Raw genomic sequence first — 21,270 nt, 5'->3', positions numbered from 1 at the left:
TGAACTGTTTTTTATTTCTGGCTCTGTCACCCGTGGGCCTGTGGGGAAAGCCACCAGCTTGCTCTGAGCTCACTTCCTTATCTAACAAATATATGGGGATAATAAGGCCTGCTCTGGCTGTCTCTGGAGAGTTGTGAGATCCAGTGAAGTAATATGTCATTAGTATCAGTATTCTGTAAAGGGCTAGATGAATGGGAGAGAGAGAGATGGACAGAGAGACCATCGGACTGAATATGGGATGAAGTCAGTCGCCACCTCCTTCCTGCCTCCCCCATCTGTGACCTGTCAGTGCAGGTGTCCCTCATGCTCAAGACCTGCTTCCCTTACCCCTGCCTGAGCTCCCCCACCTGTTGGAAGGTGTTTCCCAGGTGACCAGCCTGGGAAGTGGCCCAGGCAGGCCACCTCCAGGAGGAAGCCAGCATTCTATAGCTGCTTAGCTACATTGCTTAGGGGGTGGGTTCATGAGTCCTGGGTGTGGACTTGACTTCAGAGTTGGTTGAGAGGTTCCTTCAACCCCATGGCTGCCCTCTGGCATCTGCTCCACCCTGAGTGGCTCATAAGGGAACAGATGGGTGAGCATAGTGGCTCAGTACAAGGTCCCCTCACTTCTGCTGAGAAGGCTGCCCACACTGGAGGGCTCAGTGAGCCTTGCTCCTGCGTCACACTGTCGTTATCAGTTGTAAAGCTGGCATTCTTGTGAGCAACAAGGCATTTTCTAGCACTCGTTCTGGGCAAGGAGGCCAAGGTAGGCCGTGATGGCCCCATGTACTTGACCTCTCATTCCTCCAGGAAACTGACTGAGTTAATAGCTGAGAACTCGGTGAGGCAGAGGGGCTCTAAGGACATGGGGACAGGGGCTGCAGAGGTCCCGTCATGGTGGTTTCTCATGGTGGCTAGCCCCCTTCCAACACATGCTCTGAAGGTAGCCAGCCACCCGAGGCCAGCTATTAAAGCAGCACCCAGTCTTTGGACTAAGGGCAGGGCAGGAGGCAGGAAGGCTGGATTCTGGAGGAAGGATTTTCAGGGGTGGGGGTGAAGCGGGTAAGGGGGCCTACGTGCTCCAGTAGGAATAAGCCTTCCTCTGGAGGGAAAAGCCCTCAGCTAATATCTACTCCTTCCCCAGGGCTCTTGCCCAGATGCCCAGATTCCCTGAATTTTGAAGTAGCTTCATGACTGTCCCTGCCGAAATGCTTCTTCCTTCCTGGGGACATGAGCCCTGGTTTTCCATGTTGATCTGCTCAGTGACTGTTCTGCACTATCCGGTAACAAGTATGCATCTTGCCCAGTTTAAATCCTACTACATTAATTGCTTGTCAGGGAAAATGAAAACCCCAGATGGGAAGGACTCACTGTCCCAGTGATGTTTTCACCCCCCTGACAGCCCAAGCTCTAGTGATTCCTCCAGGAACCCTGCCCAGACCACTCCCCTGCCCCAGCACACCAGTGCCTAGTGGTGGAAACACCAGTCTGCCTTTTACTCTGGCTAAACAGGTGTCAAAAGGGAGAAAAGGATCAAGGTTGTAAATCCTGTACGCACTCTGTGACAGCCAAACTTATAGTGGGCTTTTTAACAGAGATCAAAAATCTGTGCTCTGCTAACTTGCCTCTCTAGGATATGTATATATACACATATTATATATATAATTTTTTCATTTGCCCCATATTGGTCTAATAATACTTAGACCAAATAGTGTCCACATTTAATTAGCACTTTCAAACTTTCAAAAAGCTTTCACACACATTGAATCATTTGCTCAATGCCACCAGGAGTCTGCATTCTCCACACCTGCTGAGGAAGACAGGCCAAGAGGCCCCAGAGACAGGTGCAGAGGGACAATGCCAGAGAAAGCTGGCAGAGGGGTGGGATGTGGCTTGGCTTCCTCCTGAGGGGACTTCCTGCTAGCAGACTGCTATTTGCATAAATCTGCATATGCCTTCTCAAAGCTAGGTCATTTTCAGGTCAGGAAGTTATCCTTGCTTTGCTGAAGGTCATCAAGGCTGTTTTCTCATTCTTTTCCCTTCCTCCCTTGGCCCCACTCCATACCCAGACCCAGAGGCAGAGGAGGAGAAGAGGGCAGAGCGCGTCTCATCCACTGGCCGGGGCCTCCTGAGCTTCAGCTCCCTGAGTGTCTGTTGTGAAAGGCAGAGGTCTCAGTGCCTTCCCCTGGCCTGCTAGGGCTCCTACCTGCCGTAGCTAGAGCAGAGCTTATTTAGAGGGTCCCCTTAGCATCCCTGCCCCATTTAACCCAGTTCCACCACCACTTCACGCTGGCCTGCCTCTGCCTGGGGCCTTACCAGACGCCACTGACACAGCGTGTGGACAAGGCGCGAGGGGCAATGGTGGAGCCCTGCTGCATGAAGCCCCCGACGGGAAACCACAGGCTGTTGCCCAGGGAGTACTGGTTCATCAGGAGGTTGCACCGGCCCTGTGCACATGGGTGTGGGCTGTACCACTCGTAGGGTGTCAACCTGCGGGAGAGAAGAAACGTGCACCAGTGCAGGGGAGGAGGCGGTGAAGGGAAGGGGCCAGGGAGACCGACAGGGGCTGGCCTTCCTAGCCTCCCCTCTGCATTTCATTGACTGGCCTTGTGGCCTTGTGCAAGCTCTTTCCCTTTGTTGAACTTGGATATTCACAATGAAAAATGAAGCAGTTAGCCTAGGTTTCCCCAGATAAATTCTGGTGTGTGACTCTAATAACACGACCAGTGAAAATGGAGCTCCTGGAATGGACTGGAAGGATGGACATCTGGGAAGCCGCTGCTTCTACCACAGGGTGATCAGAGAGAGACCCGGGAGTCCCAAAGAACTGCAGTCTGAAAACGCTCAGCTCAGAGGAGTAACTCTCAAACTTGACCCTGACTCAGAATCACCAAGTTTTGTTGAAACAGATTGCTGAACCCCACTGTGGAAGCTTCTGAATCAGTAAGTCCAGGGTGAGGCCTAAGAATCTGCAGGTTCCCAGCTGATGTCAATGCCACTGGTCCAGAATTCACACCGAGAACCACTGGCCTGGACAGTCTCCAAGGCTGAGTTCTCACCCTACCTGCATTTCAGACTCCCCTGGGAGCTTTGAAAAAAATACAAGTGCTTGAATTCCACTGGAAGAAATTGTGATTTAATTTGTCCAGTGGGGCCTGGGCATGAGTTGTTGCTTACGGCCCCCCAGGCAAGTGTGAGGGGTACGCAGGGCTGAGCAGGGCTACTCCACGCTGTCTGCCTCTGGGGGAGGCAGGGAACACTTATCTCCCGACCCAAGTCCCTCTCAGCCTCAGCACTGCCCTCTCTCTGAGCAGGACTGCAGTGTCTGGGGGGTCCAGTATGCCCTTTCTCCCCCTGCCTGCCAGGGACATGTTTACAGCCACGCCTGTCTCCCATGCAAAGCCTGCCAGCCTGGATGAGAAGATGTGCGTGTACAGGCACACGCCCACCCAGCAGGGCGAGGTGCTGTGTGCTCCAGGGTCTTACCCGTCCCCTCCCTCAACCCCAGATGCACTTGGCACTCTTATAGCCCCTCACTCCTATTTCCACCAGTGCCTCCCACAGCTGAATGGAACACAGATGTGCCCGCACCGCCAGTGTCCCGTGGGGTGTGCTCCATCTTTCTGTGCTGGCACTCATGGAGTCTCACTGTGGTGGCTCCCAAGTGTACAAACCGCTGGAGGGACCAGGTACCCTTCTAAGACACAGATTCTCAGGCCGCAGCCCCAGAGAGATTCTGGGACACTGGGACCTGGGGATTCAAGTGTTTCAGAGCTCCCTAAATATGACTGACAATTGCCTGGCTTGGGGATGGCTGCCCGAGAACTGTAGTTTTCAAGCATTTTCCCCTCTAAAATCTTACCCAGAAGTACAATATATAAAAGATTTTTTAAAAGTGGTCTGGATGAAAAGGCTCTGGCTGCTGGTCCTCTCCCCAGTCCACCCCCGAAGTCCCTGGTAGCTCCTGAGAGCCTTCACACCCCCTGGAACCCTATCTGAAAACCACTATCTTAGGAGAGAATACCCTGGCTCAGATATCTCGTTCATATGCTGTGTGGTTATCCTTTTAGAAAAGTTTTTAGTTAATATCTGTGTTAGTGCTAAATGCTGGGGGCTGGGGGAGGGCGGGAAGACACCTTGGGGCTGGCTAAAAAGCTCCAGGCTGCCACAGGCAAGGTGATACAGGCGTGTGTGTGTATGCCTGATAACCAAGCCTCAAGACCCTTTCCAGGGCCCATGAGGTGACCTGAGAGCCATGGGGACAAGTGTGGCTGACAGAGCAGTGGATCCAGGCTCACAGGCACAGCTTGGCAGGGTGGAGAAGCAGCAGCAGCCGCGTGGCGATGTGGAGAGGGGACGTGTCAGACAGCGTGCGAGCTCCCGCGTCTCACAGCCCCCACTGACAACAGCTCCTTAACAGCGGCAATGCCTGCACGCCCCATGGGGGTAGACAGTGCCCGGGCAGCAAACCCAGCGGCCCGTGGAAACTGCCAGGTTGTAAGCAGGGCTTCTCTCTGTTTGGCTGCATCTTGTGGGCCCCTGGTGACTCTCCTGACCTTGGCTTTTCCTCCACCCGAAAGGCACAGACAGGGTCATACAAGCCTTCATGGGACTGCCCCGGGGGTTGCCCCGTGGACCCTGCTTCCACCTCCTGACTGGGCAGAGCCCGTGTCCCCTGGACTGACTGAATGGACACACTCGTGGGGAAGATCCCACACTGCAGAGACGGAACAGACACTACAAAATTATGTGCTCCCGCCACTGTGGCCTGGAGGTAAAACGACAAGTGAAGAGACATCTGCTAAGACAGCCACTGGCAGGTCCCAGAAGCTCATCTTGGGCAGCTCCTGCTCCTGCATGAGCCCTATTTGGTCCTTCACTGCAGAGAGCTTAGGGCTGGGAGGGACTTGAGTGAGTGGTCCAGGACCTGCCAGAGCTTGTTCCACTTCTGGAGAGCAGGCTGGGTCTCCTGAAGCCCCGGATGGTCCAGCAGCCCATAGGCTCAGAGAGAATCAACCTTCCCTGCACACATTTTGAGGAGGCCACAGTCTCGGGCTGCTCCTCAGGTTTTCCCACAGGGTCGGTGCAATCCCTGGTTGCTGGTAACAAAGGTGAGCTTATTCCCCCTCCTCTGATGTGGCCCATTTGTCTCAACGCTACTCACAAATGCCTCCTTCCATCCTGCCCTTAAGCCACCTGCCACCCTCCTAAGGCAGATCCAGCTTCTGCAGAGGAGGCCTGTTCCCTGGCCTGTGCCACCCTGACCTCTAGTCCCCTTACTCTGGAATTGCAGACTGTTCCTTGTCATTCAGCACTTTGTGGCAGATCCTGGCAAGGACAGACGCCAGGGCCGCCAAATGCACAGTGCTGAATCAGGGCGCTCTTCTTGCTACCCTCTTCTCTTTCCCAAGCCTCCTATACAAGCAGGAGGTGTGAAGAGGGGAAGCGGGAGGAGGCAAGAGACAGGGGTGCAAGAGGTCAACCAGACAAGGCCACCTGTCGGCATCGTGTTGTGCACGGTGGGGAATGTTTGGATGGATAGCATGACGTCTGAGGTCAACAGCTGGGCAGAGAGCGTTTCAGGTCCCTAGTCCTGCTCCCATCCCTCTGGTTTGGCACCAAGGTCTTCTCAACCCGCCTCTCTCCTCCTCCCCACCCCTCCCCATGCAGTTCCCCGAGGTGAGCACAAGGTGGCGGTGTGAGGACAGGGAAGGGGAGAGGAGAGTACCGAGCCACAAGGAAGAGAACACAGCTGACAGCCAGATAGGCTAGAAGCATGAAGAGCCAGACGCCAGGAGAAAATGGGTCCAGGAAGGAGAAATATCCGGGCTTGCGTCCCTGAAATGGAGATAAAAACAAGATTCACTGTACACATTCGGTCAAAACAGCTCTCGGTCAAGGCAGGGTAGAGGGTGTGGTGAGCGTGGTTCTGGCCCCAGACTGCGTTTCTTTGGGAGCTGGGTGATTGGTTTAAATGATCCTGGGGCTGAAGGTGTGACAAGGGCTGCTCCATAACACCTCCCCAGCCCTGATCTCAGGAGGTGAAACAGGACAGCAGCGCGGCCACCTCACTTCCTAGGACAAGGGAGGCTTTGTGCTGGGAACGTGGAACAGCCCTCAATGCCCCTGATGTGCCACCTGGTGTCCTCCAGGGGTGGCCCAGAAAGCGTATTTGAGCTGCTGATGCCTGCAGTGCTGGGATTCCCTCTCTGACACTCACATCTTTCCCACAAGGGTGCTAACACAACAGATATCTTTATTTTTTGTTTCTGGAGTGATCTCACACACAATAAGACCTTTCCATGTAAACCTCAAAATGGTTTAGGAAGGCCCAGATTAGTGTTTTCATTTTACTAGTGAAGAAACCCAAGGCAAAGGGCAGTCCAGGATGTACCCAAGCTTGCACAACTTGTAAGTGGACAGGCTGGAACTCAAACCCACCTTTTCAGACTCAAAGCCCAGGGCTCATACTGCTATGCTATGGGAAAACATGGTTTGCCCCAGGCCCAGTGATGTGTTCAACCAGAGTCATGTGAGCCAAAGAATGGAGCCAGAAAAAAAAATGTGGATGCCAAGGTCCTTGCATTTTTCACAGGAAAACAAAACAGAATGAGAAGGATGGAGTTAAATCATGTGTTCTCCGTCTTTAGCTGTGTGATCTTAGGCAAGTCCTCAGCCTCTCTGATCTCAGTTGGAGCTGGACTGCATCAGAGGTGACGTATCTGCAGGCTGCAGACTACCCACAGCTCACAGACTTGCTCCGTCCACCCAGCAGTGTTTACCCATTTTGTATTAGTTAGAAACGTGAAGTGATTAGAAGCAGATTTCACATATAAACCTAAATTTCTGGCTTTTTTTTAAACGGGGTGATCTGGCCACACTGGGTCCAAGCTCCCATCGGGCTGCAGCTCAGGGGTGGCTGCCTGCTACAGACAGGGCTTTGAGTCTGAAAGTTTGGGTTCGGGTCCTAGCCCTTCTGTTTGCTGTTGCCTTTGCTGTGCCAGGCTTGTTTCTTTCATTTACTATGAAGCCCCTGGGTAAGATGCTCCCGACAGACCACTCCAAATGGAAAATTCTATGCTTTTATGATCCCAGGAATCTAGGAAGTCCACAGACAGGACTGAAAGTCAGCATGAAGCTCAGGGGTGCTCTGAACGGGTAAACTTTCAAACTCAAAGTTGTATCTGTCATGGAACAATCTACCATGGGTCTGTCATTTTTATACTGTGGTTCCCAGAAACACAAAAGGGAACTACCTATGCCAATGCTGAGCTAAACTCAACCAGATTTCCGAGCTTTCATTATCCATAAGAAGCTAGAAGAAGCTGAGAAATTCCGAGTAACAACAGCTGTTCCCACGGCTGCATCGGAGGCAGGTGGGAGGGAGGCATTCTGCCTGGCCCTGTTCTATTTGTACAGCCACGATCATGGGTGGTTTTCAGCTTCTCTTCTGGGTGGTTTTCCATCCCCTCCTGGGGAGCCGGCAGGCCCACTGCTGAACTACCTGGGTACAGTTTGACCTTCCTCTTTGGAGCACCAGCCCAGTGGGTGCACCAAGTGGATGTCACTAGCTCAGCTTTTGCCAGAGTGGCAGCCATTCTTGGGCTCTGTGACCTTTCAGCATTGTGGCAGTGACCTCTGGGGTGGTGTCAGCTGGTTTTCTTTTACAACATGGCTTAGAACAGCGGTTCTCAACCTGTGGGTCGCGACCCCCTTGTAACAATGAAAATACATTGCGGCATTAGGAAGGTTGAGAAGCACTGGCTTAGAACATGGAACTGCCCTTTGATACTAACTGCAAGTTCTCTGCTACATGGAGCATCCGTGCTTTGTCTGCACAGAATACTCAGGTATCACTGGGAAAATGAAACAATTTGAAGAACAAAGCCCAGTAACTTAGGGAGGGGAACAGGAGAAGAATGGGCAAAAGACCATTTGAGCATGCCTGGTCCTATTGTCATGTAAATCCTCTAAGAGGAGGCAAAGACTTCAGAGCAGCAGAATCTAAGTCCACCATCAGTCGTCCCCATGTCCAAAATGGGATGACCATGTCTTCTTCCCTGTCCCCAAAGCCAGTGGCAGACACAGGAAGACACAGAGAGGGCAGAGGGCACACACAGAATCCAGAGCAGGGTGAGGAGCTGTTCACACTGTACACCTCGTGCAGCAGAAATCATCAGCCTGGTCCGCCCCTGGAGTCCTTCCTGACCCAAGAGCGCCCCCAGGCACACACACGTGAATCCTGTGTGCCCTGTCACTCAGGACTGTTTCACTCTGTGTCTCTCACCTGAGAGATACCCAGGAAGAAAACAAAATTTTTATTGCTGGCTTTCTAAATCTGAAAGCCCATTAGATGCTCAATGTCAGAAATCTATACCTGATTATATCACAAGTGAAATTGAGGAAAATGACAGCACTATTTAAAGCTGCCATATTTGGTTATGGGTGATAACGAATGATGCTCAGCCATGGGAGAAATTTCTGGAGACTGAAGTTATAAAACATAAAACATCACACAAACCAAAACCAAGGCATAAACACAGCTCTCTGAGAAACTGATCAGGGACACTGGCAAGGCAACATCTGATTCTACGTGTGATTGACTGACGCCAACCAGAAGAGCAAGGAACCGGCAGTCATTTGAGATTTGGGTCTGGGCCTATACAGCCTTGGCTTAGGTCTTTGGCTGTATGATCCTTGCAAGATTCTACCTTTTTTTTTTTTTTTCTACATGGATGCTTTAGATTGCTTCCTTCCCAAAAAATGGATCCAAGTTCCTGGCTCTCGGGGCAAATCGGGTGTCATAGGCCATGGGCATTTCTACGAAATAATTGATTTTTCTTAACCCAAAGCCTGTGTAATAGTGATGCTTTTCTTCTGACGAACCAAAAGTGCTTCTCTATCTACTCTTGATTTCAATACCCAATTTTCTGTACTGACAGATGGAAGAACTGAGACCCAGGGAGGTTAAATGCTGCACTCAAATCATTGGCGATGGCTTCAATTTCTCTGGTGCTCATTCATCACGCTATGCCATAGGCATGCCATCCTCTCCTTCCCTCAAATGCAGCTGCACCGCGCCTTCCTCTCCTTTTAATCCTTGCAACTTGCTCCAATAACCTCCCTAATTAATCCCACGCCTTCTCCCTAATGCTAGCAGAATCCAACCTACACGTCCCCTTAAAATACTCTCAAACATTACTTATTTATACTCCTCATCATTTATTGTGACTGCTGTATTTCTAGGCATTTGGATTGATTTATAAACATCTCTGTTGACTGCAAGTCGAGCCAGTCCCTTCTAGTAAACACGACCACTTTGGAAGCAGACAAGTGGTTATATATAGTCTATGTCCCAAATGTTGAAGACAGGTCAAGCCCGGCTGATAGACTTGAAAATTAGAGGGCATTAAAATTAGAACTGATTCCTTTGACTTTTGGACCATGTTTCAGACTGAAAACACCAGAGTCAGCATCTCTCAGGCTTTTTCATGATGCAACAGACCCAAAGTGCCACCCTCTGATCACAGCCCTGGCGTGTTGACGTCCTTTGAATGACAGCAGTGGAGCTGCCAATGGAGCTATTAAGTGGCATTAGACGTCTCTTACATCTTAAAAATTCCTCTTATCCCTAAAAAAAAAAAATCTGTTAATTCACTATTAATTCACTCTGTGTACCAGACACAACTATAGATTGTAATTGGTTTCCCAGATTCTAGAGTCCAATGCACAGGGGCACCAGCGCCAGACATGCAGAACGTCCAGTGGTGAATTAAAACCCAGACTCTGGGGCCAGACTGCCCAGGATCGAGTCCTGGCTCTACCACTTACAAGTCAAATGACCCTAGGCAAGTGACATAACCTCTAGATCTCTGTTTCCTCTTCTGTAACATGAGGGTACTCTTAAAAGCTACTTGTGGGGCTTTGAGAACTAAATGAGTTAACACAGAGCAAGGGTTACGTATGTTTGCTCCCCTCTGTCGATGGTAGCTGTGAGTGAAGGGGAAGAGAGAAGGGGTGCGTGACAAAGTAGGGAACTTCCTCTTACATGATGCCTTCCTCGGTGGACAAGAAATACTATTTTCTCACCTCCAGTGACATGTGATAAAGACGCTTGGGGGAAGAAAGCCATCTGGCTATAACCACTTTCTGTAACTCCTGGAGTTTCCAGGGTTGTGCTAGATGAATCATGAGGCTTACCCCAGGGCTCTCCAGGGAAGCAATTAGGGTAAGACTAAGCTTTCTTCTGGAAGAATAACTCCTAGAAGCCAGCATTCCAACATTCAGAACTCCATTCCACCTCAGCCTTCCCTAAGAGGCCCCTGGCAAGTGGACCAGGTGCATGGCAGGGTCTCAGGGATCTATGTGAGGGCCATGTAGCCGTGTCACCCTCTCCCTGGCCCAGCGTAGCTCACAACAAAGGGCTGCCATGTCTGGCTTGTGCCTTTGAGTCTTTAGGACTAAATGGCAATTTATAGGAAGGTTTCCTGTTAATAGTCAACTCCCAGCAGTGGTCAATGGTCAGGAATATTCTCTGGGGCTGAAGAGGGGAGAGAACAGTCTCCCCATGACTCCTTCTGGGAAAGGCAGACATAGGTGATTTCTCCTGTCCCACCAGACTAACCATGGACAGCCTGCCATCTGCAATGGACTGTCTTGCTGGTATATTGGTTTAGTCTACATTTTGCATCTCTGACTCCAAGAGTAAAAAACGAGGCAAGCAATTAATTCCTCCTCCAGATGGGTCTGTTCCCTATACAACTCATATGCTAGCGAATCCATTTTCACTTTGCTAGTTGGAAATCTGGTGTGAGGAGACCTAACTTTGAACCCTGGCCCTGACCTTGACTTGCCACTCAAGTTCTCTGGGTGGAGTTCTCCTCTTCCGTACAATGGAGCACCCTAATGTACGTGTGGGGGGAAGAGTGAGGATTACTAAAATAATGCTGTTAAAAGCACCTGAGCTTCTCGAGAGAGGCACTCAATAAATAACAGTATTAAAATAATTATACATTCAGAGATCCATATTTCCATTATATGGGCTATCATGTTACTTAGTTTAAGGAATAGAACACTATTCATTTTCCATTTTCTTATAACAGAGTATTAAGCAGTATTAGAAATGATTCGGTGGTTTACTTAGCATTGTTCTCCATTTTTCTAGACAGTCTTTTGGAAATGAAACAGACCTTCTTGAAAAGTGGGTAATACATCCGGCAAGTGCCGTGCATTAATTTAATGTTGGCGTTTATTTCTCTGTCACTTTTTAATCACTGTCTGACTTCTTGAGAGAGAAGACTCTAGCTGGGAGTGGAGAAGAGAAAAAGAACAGAGCAGAAAACTTCCCCATTTGTTAGTCAAAGGTGGAGCAGGTCAGGTTAGGAGGCAAATGGGAAGCTCACATTTTCCAGGTAGTCTCAGATGCTCTGGTTGGCTTGGGACTCACAGATAGTATCCTCGGATTAAAAAAGATGTTGAAAGATCATTTAATGCGTGGCCTTGACACTGAGAGAAATATACCCATGATACCATAAAGACAGGCAGTTAAAAGTGTATGGAACTTGGAGACAGAAGACCTGGCCTCACACCCCCTATGCCACTGGGTTGCCTTTCTTCTTTCCTCTGACTGGGCTCAAGGAGTCTCACAACTCTGTCCTATAAAACAAGAATTGTACCACCTGCCTGAGGGCACTTGCTACAGAAAGTCTACGTGGAAGTGCTTCATACATTAAGACATGTCAGTCGATGTGTAATCTTGGACATATATCCAACCTCCTTGCAGATGTCAATACTAAATTGTTTAGATGGGATTTGTCCATGCAGGAGTTACACAGGCCACATGTTGAGTCCCAGGCTGGCTTCCAGCACACTCTGACGATGCCTTGCTATAACAGGCAGGGTGTGCTGGAGGAATGCAAACTTACTTTGATGTTAGTCTAAGCAAAACATCATTAGACAAATTGCAGCTGCAGAAAAAAAAAAAAAGACAGAAAATGACACGATCTCCTCTAACGTCAGATATAAATGTTTTTGTTTTTTTGTGTTCGTCTCTCCTTGACACAGCTATTTGAGAGCTCAAAGTATGCCTTGATACATTAAAACCCAGTTAGCAAAATGCCCTTTGAGTTGCAGTGCCATAACAAATACTGAATTTACCAGTAAGAGAAGATGAGAGGATGTGCCCTCGAACTTCAGATATTCTGTCACTTGACTTCCATTTGGGAGTACCAGGGGATTGTAAAGGCCAGGGCGCCTTCTCAGGGGGGTGCTCTGCTCTGTGCAGGATATACAGGCATCAGAGGGAGAGAGCAATGAGGCTAAGTGGCAGCCATGGCCAGGCCTGAGCAGAAGATGTGTCTGGGATGCTTGAAACATTTGCCTCCCATTTATTTTTGTTCTCAAGACTAATGGGATTAAAGGTCAGAAAGAAAACAAAAAAATCTACCTAGGTCCCTCATCCTGTTGCCTGGAATACTGGCCCTAACAGGGGGTCCATGTTGCCTAACCAGGAGCCACAAAGGATGGTACTTACTGCCTACCATGAGTGTCTCTGAATTAGTAGTGCTCCCTCCATCTCTCCCTCCTTCCCTCTCTTCCTCCTTTTCCCTCCCTTCCCCCTTCTTTCCATCCATCCGTACTTATCAGGTAAATACTGCATGTTTAGGATAACCCCATTTTTCCACACCAAATATCATATCATGATGACCTACAGTCTGGGAAGAGAATGCCTTCCTCTTATTGTCTCTCTCACTGGGGTCTACTTAGGGACAGATAAAGAATAATATAATGCATCATAAAAGTGTTACGACAGAAGTCTAGGCAAGAAGCGATCGGCTACGTCTAGGGGAGTCATGCTGAAGAGCAAGTGCTACTTGAGCTGGGTATAGAAGGCCGGGGTGGCTGAGAAGCAAAAAGATGAGCGTGGACCTATACAAGGAGACAAGAAGAGGCCGACCTGAGGGGAAGCAATGAGAAGCACGTGGTGTGGAGGGGGGAGAGGCACCTGCAGGTAAAGACCTGGAAATGGGATGGGTGACACGGCCTTCTCATGCTAAAAAGGTTGAGCTTTTTCTTGTGATTTTAAGTAGGAGACTGATAGGATTATATCCGTTAAAAAACAAAACAAAACGAATTTATAGCTTTCATATGAAAGCTATAACCCAATTATAGCCTAAGAATATGGGGAAAGGAGAAAAAGGGAGGAGAGGGGTGAGGATGGGTGGAGGGAGGGTGATTGGTGGGATCACACCTACGGTGCATCTTACAAGGGTACATGTGAAATTTACTAAATATAGAATATAAACGTCTTAACACAATAACTAAGAAAATGCCAGGAAGGCTATGTTAACCAGTGTGATGAAAATATGTCAAATTGTATATAAAACCAGTGTATGGTGCCCCATGATTGCATTAATGTACACAGCTATGATTTAATAAAAAAAACAACAATATTCCTAGGCTGCAGTATGGAAGATAGATTACAGCAAGGAGCAAATCATATACATTTGTTAAGGGTAACAGCTAACACTTCATTGTGCTATGACAGGCACGGTTATAAGTGCATTACACGGGTATTCTCACTTTATTTTCATGACAACCCATTTTTACCCATAAAGAAACTGAGGCACATGCAGCGTGCAACTAATAATTGTTAGACCTGGGAGGAAACCCAGGCAGTCTAGCCCTAGAGCCCATGATTCTCGCTCTCCTGCTTTTGAGCGAATATGTTCGTAACTGTGGCCTTCTGGTGGGCATCTAGTAATGGTTAAGGATCACCCAGCCCTCAGGGAGGACGTTGACCACTAGAATGGCAGGGGTCTGGGTTAGAGATTAGGAGAACCTAGACATTAGGAGGCAGAAGAAGTGGGGATACACAGCATATTGGAGAACTATTTAGGAGATGAGATGGCCAACTGGACGTGTGAGGTAAGGAAAGTTAATGAGGGTGCAGGTTACCAGGGAGAGTGCCCCTGCCTGAGATGGGCAGAGGGGAGGGGCCGGGACAAGTCTGAGTGGGAAGCTTACGGAATGCAGTTTGTGAGACTGTTCTGAGGTGCTTGTGAGATGTCCAGATGGGTTGTGTAGTGATGGGTTAGAAATATACTACTGCAGTTGGGCACGGTGGCTCACGTCTGTAATTCTAGCACTTTGGCAGGTGGATTGCCTGAGCTCAGGAGTTCAAGAACAGCCTGAGCAAGAGTGAGATGCCATCTCTGCTAAAAAAAAAAAAAATTGAAAAACTAGCCAGGCATTGAGCTGGGCACCTGTGGTCCCAGCTACTTGGGAGGCTGAGGCAAGAGAATCACTGGAACCCAGGAGTTTGAGGTTGCTGTGAGCTATGATGATGCCACGGCACTCTGTCTCAAAAAAAAAAAAAAAGAGAGAGAAAAGAAAAGAAAAACAAAGAAAAGAAAGAAGGAAAAGAAAGAGAGATAAAAAGAAAGGGAAGAAAGGAAAGAAAGGAAAGCTAGAAAGAAAGAAAGAAGAAGGGAGGGGAGGGGAGGGGGAAGGGAGGGAGTGAGAGTCACAGATTTGGGAGTGACACTATCCAGGGGAGATTTGGCAGATGAGAACAGAAAAGGCCTGTGGACATTTAAGGGGGGAGAGAGAAGAAAGAAGGGAGAGAAGGAGAGAAAGGAGCCAACAGGCATGATGAGAAGGCACTAACCAGAAATGCACAAGGAATACCAAGAGAAAATGGTGATTTGGATGCTAGGAACAGAGAGAGTTTGAGAAAGCAGAATGGATTACTGTTGTAACAAATGCCAAAGCCAGAATCCTTAGCTAGCCTGTGAGTAGCAGGGAGTAGGTGGTAAAAAGAGCCAAACATTCCTATTTTGGTTCTAGGGATGCCTGAGCAGAAGCAGAGATTATCCCCTGATGTTGGGAAGAAGGAAAATAGCCCCACAGTGAGCTCTTGATGACCCATGTCCATGAAAAAGCCTAGATCATCTTAGATTGCTGGAAATTCACAAATTATTTCTGGTTAACTTCAGACTTCAGAGACACATTTGCCATCACTTATTATTTTGGAGGCATTTGCAATAATTCCTAACTAGACGTTTATACTTTGAGTTAATTATTTTTACTTTTGCACACAGGTTTGATTGCCACCAGATGCTCAGTCTTTAGTGACAATTACTCATCAGTCAGGTGACCTCACAGACACAGAAGTAGGAAAGAGATTCTAGAGCCTTGTAGATTATAAAGGAGATTAAAATGACCATAATTTTGCTCACCAATAACTATCAATTAGAGAAAAATCACAAAATAACAAACATTTGTATTTAATTTTGTTACCTTAACACTATTATATTAGAGAGAGCTTCTCCATATAATTTTAGATTTAAGCTCTCATAGTGAACCCTACCAGTCAATAATGTTACAGCCCCCTGCTACCAGCTGGTGGACTGATAGGAACCAGCCACCCAGCAGGAGGTGACCAGCGGGCAAGGGAGCAAAGCTTCATCTGTCACTATCTCCCATCACCCCAGATGGGACTGTCCAGTTGCAAGAAAACAAGCTCAGGGCTCCCAGTGATTCTGCATTATGGTGAGTTGTGTAATTATTTCGTTATATAGTACAATGTAACAATAATAGAAATAAAGTACACAATAAATATGATGTGCTTGAATCATGCCCACATCATCCCCATCCTCCTACCCAGCCCTGGAAAAATTGTCTTCCATGACACCAGTCCCTGGTGCCAAAAAGGTCAGGGACCACTCATGTGTTAGCAGGAGCAGTTCCTGCTAAGGCCTCTTTTGTTTCAGATACGGCAAAGTTCATCTCAGACTTATTCTCACCAGGTCTCCTCTGGGTTAATGCATCTGGGATTGCTCTCTCCCCGGCTGACTTGTTGGTACTTTCTAAGTATAATGTCTCTCCCCCAGAACGTACTCAATAAATATTTGTTGAATAAATGTATAAACTGTCAGTTCTGCTTAGCGTACGCTGTTCATTCCAGCACTCATTTTTTCACTCTGCTTGCCCCCCTGTTGTAAGTCAGATCTGAATGTGAGCAGCTACGTGGCCCACTGGTGCTTCAGTCCTGGAGGCTGGAATCTCAACCAGATTGGAAAACTCTATCAGTTAGAGTTCTCCAGAGGAAACAGAACCAATAAGAAACTGGCTCGTGTGATTGTGGGAGCTAGTTAAGTCTGGGAGACCAGCAAGCTACAAACTCAGGCAGGATTTCTGTGCTATTGACTTTTTTTTATTATTATTAAGTCATAAATACATAGATCATGTATTGTGCTATTGACTTAAAGCAGAATTCCCTTTCAGGAAACCTCAGTTTGGGTTGCTATGTCCTTCAGTTGATTAGATGAGGCCCTCCCATAGTATGGAGGGGAATCACCTTTACCTACAGCCAATTCATTGCAGACGTTAGTCTTATCTACAAAATACCTTCACAGCAACACCTGGCTAGTGGCTGACCAGATGTCTATACAATATAGCTTAGCCAAGCTGACACATAAAACTTAATGCCCCAGAAACTACTGCAGGTAAACTCATGTCGACGTAGGTTTTTGCATGGTAGGAAATACTTGGTCACCAATCCAATTTAGAGTATCCATAGGGTTTGGAAGACCGGAATCAAGCTGTTAGCAGGGCCAGGCTGTCTCTACAGGCTCTTTCCTCATTTCTTTCAGCTTCTGGAGGTTGCTGGCAAACCTTGGTGTTGCTTGGCTTATATATCACTCCAGTCTCTGCTTTTGAATTCATGTGGCCTTCTCCCCTATGTGTCTGTGTCCAAATTTCCTTTTCATAAGGACACTAGTCACTGGATTACGGCCCACCCTAATCTAATACAACCTCATTTTCACTTGATTACATCCACAAAGACCCTATTTCCAAGTGAGGTCACATTCACAGGTCCGGAAGGTTAGAATTTCAACGTATATATTGGCTTGCCAGGGGGTAGGGGGGACACAATTTATTTCAACCAATAACACGATTCAACCACATGGCAGGGTTGGGAGCCCAGGCTGGTGTTGCAGGGTGCACACTACCCCTTTCTCTAGGGGTGGGATTGGGAGCCTGAGAAGGGGTCACTTCTTCAGCAGGGATGTAGGGCGACCTTTTGGTCCCTTCCCTGGCGAGCAGCCTCATGGTACAGTTTACATCCTGGAGTACACCACGGCAGCTGAACTGTGGACCCTGGAAGTGAGTAGTGAGTTGGGGAAATCCCTATGATGCTCTTAGCACCAGCGGGGATGAAAGGAGGAGCGGAAGGCTTTTCTGATCTGGAAGGTAAACCAGGAAAAGTCGGCTAATGATTATGCACCTGGTGGATGGAACCCAGCTAGGCTGCTCTTTCTCTGCTCCTCCTATTAGCCAGTACACTTGGGGGTCACTTCCATACCATGAAGCCTATGGGGGTCCTACCTAGCTAGAGAAGTCTTTTTTGGGGGGTAGAGTAGGGGGATGCAGAAGAAAGGGCAGTCCAGGTATAAAAGATGCTGGATTATTGACTCTTTATCCATCAGTACAGATAAGAGAGAAAAGAGTCTATATTCTGTCACTAGACGTAATGCTCAGAGTGAATACAGGAGCCTTGGGAGCTGGCAACATTCTTAAGAATGCTGGGGTGACTTATCTGGGCTGCAGGCCCAGAAGGAAGCAAGTGACCAGTGGGGCCAATCGCAGACACACTGTGTGCCAAGTGTTGAATGTTTGCTCTTGGCCTTCACTAGGCAGTGAAGCGGAAGCAGTTTTTACTGGAAAGCCCACAGCATGACTTTTCCATCTCTCTTGTTTTCAAGTTCGTGCAGCTGACGGGAGAAAAAAATAGCCCAGCACATTTGCATTTAAGTCTTGAAATCTAAATATTTCTATGAGTCATTCATTATTACCATATAACTCAGTGTTTGCATGCAAATAACTTTAATGACATAAATGCTTATAAAATAAGTCTCTTACCATATGAACGCGGTAAAGAATGCTAATTCCCAGAGTCATGAATGGCTTAGAGAAATCAATCACCTTCTCCCGTTCAGCCGTGATAGTGAGGCCTGCCACAGCCAGATCTGCTTTCTGAAAAGAACACGGAGAGCTCATCAGTGGGGTGACCCTGGGAGATGCGGCACAGAGGGTTGTGACCAGAGGGTGTCGCTACAGAGGTGTGACTCTGTTTTGGTTTCTAAGATCAGCAGGTGACTTGAAGTGGACACAGCCCATCCCAGGTCTGAATGATCACTTGCTAAAGGACATAGATATTGAAGCTGTAACTCGTGTTCATTTGTGGCTATATCCCTTTAAATACATAAATAATTTTTAAAACAGAGGGAATCATGGCCAGATTGTTCAGATACAGTCTCAAAAGGTCCTAGGAGAAGAGCTCACGAGAGGAAAACTGGCAGATAGGGTGTGTGCCTGGGTTCTCAATACTGAGTAGGGTTTATTCAACTTAGTCACATGTTCAGTCAAAAAACCCTGCTGAGTGCCTCGTGTGTGTCAGATACTTTGGTGGGGGGGAGTTATAATCAAGGGTAGAAATGCTGGAACCACGAAACTAGAAACAATCTAATTCAACCCCTTGGCTTTCACTGTGAGAAAGTAGCCAAGAAATCGAGCAAGAGGCTCAAAGTCACCAAGGTCACCCTTGCCAGGGCTGGGGCTGGAGTTCAGGCCTCCTCGACCACTGGCCACCACTTAAATTGCTGTGTCTGGGTTAAAATTCAGGTGCCATCAGCAGAACTGTAAGGAAGATCTCTGATCCTGCTAATGTAAAATAACCAGAGCGTGCTGTGAAGAGGTTTTATTCTTTTCTCTTTGCTTCCAGATTGTACTCAAATGCCTGTGTTTGATGACAGTCTGGTCCAAATTAAGGCCTTCTGGGAAAGAAGATGCTATCGGCTTCCTCACTATTCTTCTCTGTCAGGAAGTTCTTTCTTGGATCTGATTTAAATCTATCCTGTTGGACACAAGTCCACTTCCTACTGGTCTGTTCTCCTGCACATGGGGCAGAGGGGAAAACCCAGAGCTGGTGCTCAGTTCCAGTCCCGGCTTTGGCCTAACTAACTAACTAACTGACCCACCTATGCTAGTCACCTCACTTCTCTGGGGTTAACCTCATCCACAAAGTGAGGCTGTAGAATTACGTGTGCTAGAGTCCTTCCTAACAGTTTCTAATGGCGGTTCTTAAAATACAGTCCATGGAGCCACCTGCATTGGAATCATCTAATTCTTAACTCATAGTTAAGAGCTGCGTTTTCTAACCTAGGCACTCTATCTCACACTGGCCTCCCATGAATTAACTCCTTTTTCTAATGCTTCGAAAGATGGATGCAAAAGATGAAAAAAGAAATTAGGAAAAGGGAAGTGTCACCCAACAAGCCACGAACAGGCCAGTCAGCTCTGAATAAGTACAGAGTACATGTTCGCACATGCACACTTAATTCTTTCTAAATCTTTGCAAAGAGACTAGGGTGACTGACATGCTGGCTCCCAGTTTACACACAAGGGAATCATGATTTGTGTATAGGAAGGATAAATCCAACGGCAAAGGTCAGGTTCTTCTACGTCTCAACCCCAGTCCTCCCTTCCCAGTGCAGATTCCAGCCCACAAAGTAGTCCCATGATCAGCACAGGTTGCCAAACTCGTGGCTTTATAAAGTGGGACCATCCTTAAAAGAAAGAAGAGTGCAGATGAAAGAGATTTTTAATAAAAAAATAGAAAATGTGGACGACTCATTCTGTATTTCTCCGTGAGTGCACTGATTACTGCTGTTGAGTGAATCAACCTTCGGGTTAGAGAGTAAGTTTTGGTTAGAAGATCGTTAGCGCCTTCACTTGGTCCTTTCAGAACCTCAGCCCTCCATGATGGCAGCACTGACGGGAAGTCAGCTTATAAATTTCGTGAGCATGCCCTGCCTGAAACTGAGAAGAGGAAACTAGTTAAATGGTGTGAATGAAGAAAGGGAAGCAAAGATTAGAAAAAATGAAATAAACAAGAGATAAACACACAGCAGCACCCAGCCCTTTTTCTGGTCATTAAAGGAAAAAAATCCAAATCAATTGGCTGATCACAGTGGCTCACGCCTGTAATCCCAGCACTCTGGGAGGCCAAGGCAGCCAGGAACCCTTGAGCTCAAGAGTTCAAGCCAGCCTGAGCAAGAATGAGACCCCACTCTACTAAAAATAGAAAAACTAGCCAGGTGTTGTGGTGGGCACCTGTATTCCCAGCTACTCAGGAGGCTGAGGCAAGAGGATTGCTTGAGAAAGAGGAGAAGGACGGGAGGGGAAGGGGAGGTTGGCTGGAGGGAGGGTAATTGGTGGGACCATACCTACGGTGCATTTTACAAGGGTTTACATGTTAAATTTATTAAGTATAGAAGATAAATGTCTTAACACAATAACTAAGAAAATGTGGTGAAGGCTATGTTAACCAGTTTGATGAAAATATTTCAAATGGTATATAAAACCAACGCATTGCACCCCATAAGTGAATTAATGCACACAGCTGTGATTTAATTAAAAAAAAAAAAAGAGAGAGAGAGAGAGAGGATAGCTTAAGCCCAGGAGTCTGAGGTTGCTGTGAGCTATGATGACACCATGGCACTCTACCCAGGGAGACAGAGTGAGATTCAAAAAAATAAATAAACAAAAAATCCAAATCAATTAACCAAAATAAATAAACTCTGCTCTGAAGTTTCTTCCCCCATATCCAGCTTGCCTCCCAAAAAGGCAAACTTTGGATTAAAATTTGAAAGTCAATTCACAAGTTTATAAAAGTTGGCCAACAATGACATTATGCCAGAATTCCACATGTTCATATGGAGAGACATCTGGAAACGGACAGTCTCCCACCACTAGGGCTCTTCCCTAGTTGCATGTAGACTGACTATGTGCCCAGGAAGTTTGTCCCAAGCTCAGACGAGACACTTTTGTGGGTTCACAAGTAGATGCTACCCAAGTTGAACCAACAGAAAAACTGTCTCAAGCCCACATCACGGACACATTCCCTCCAGCCCCAGTCTCTCTTCTGTCCCCAAGCAAGAGGAAGTTGGGGACAGAGGAGGCAACGAAGGGAGTGGAAAAGGACAGTGATGGACTGAAAAAAAGAAAGAAAAAGTGGAAGGTGTATGGTGGTTGTTTTTTATATTAAACTGACTCAGTATAGAAAATTAATTATCTGGGGCGGTGCCTGTGGCTCAGTGGGTAGGGCGCCAGCCCCATATACCAAGGGTGGTGGGTTCAAACCTGGCCCCAGCCAGCTAGAACAGCAATGAGAATTGCAACCAAAAATAGCTGGATGTTGTGGCAGGTGCCTATAGTCCCAGCTAC

The 21,270-nt window shown here is 47.6% G+C and overlaps 1 protein-coding gene across 2 annotated transcripts in view; it reads right to left on the bottom strand.

Moving 5' to 3' along the window:
- The window catches only part of GRIK4 (glutamate ionotropic receptor kainate type subunit 4), a 465,962-nt gene that overhangs the window by 27,219 nt on the left and 417,473 nt on the right, over window positions 1-21,270 (bottom strand). For both annotated transcript variants that reach the window (XM_053595472.1, XM_053595471.1), the window contains 3 exons: window positions 17,905-18,018; window positions 5,708-5,817; window positions 2,296-2,469 (listed from right to left, as the gene is read on the bottom strand). In XM_053595472.1, the coding sequence (XP_053451447.1) occupies window positions 2,296-2,469; window positions 5,708-5,817; window positions 17,905-18,018 (398 nt within the window). The remainder of the gene's footprint in view (window positions 1-2,295; window positions 2,470-5,707; window positions 5,818-17,904; window positions 18,019-21,270) is intronic.

Source organism: Nycticebus coucang, chromosome 6 (genome assembly GCF_027406575.1).
Source record: "Nycticebus coucang isolate mNycCou1 chromosome 6, mNycCou1.pri, whole genome shotgun sequence".
Taxonomy (NCBI): domain Eukaryota; kingdom Metazoa; phylum Chordata; class Mammalia; order Primates; family Lorisidae; genus Nycticebus; species Nycticebus coucang.
The sequence above is the reverse complement of the archived record's forward strand: the minus strand, read 5'-3'. Positions and strand labels throughout refer to the sequence as shown.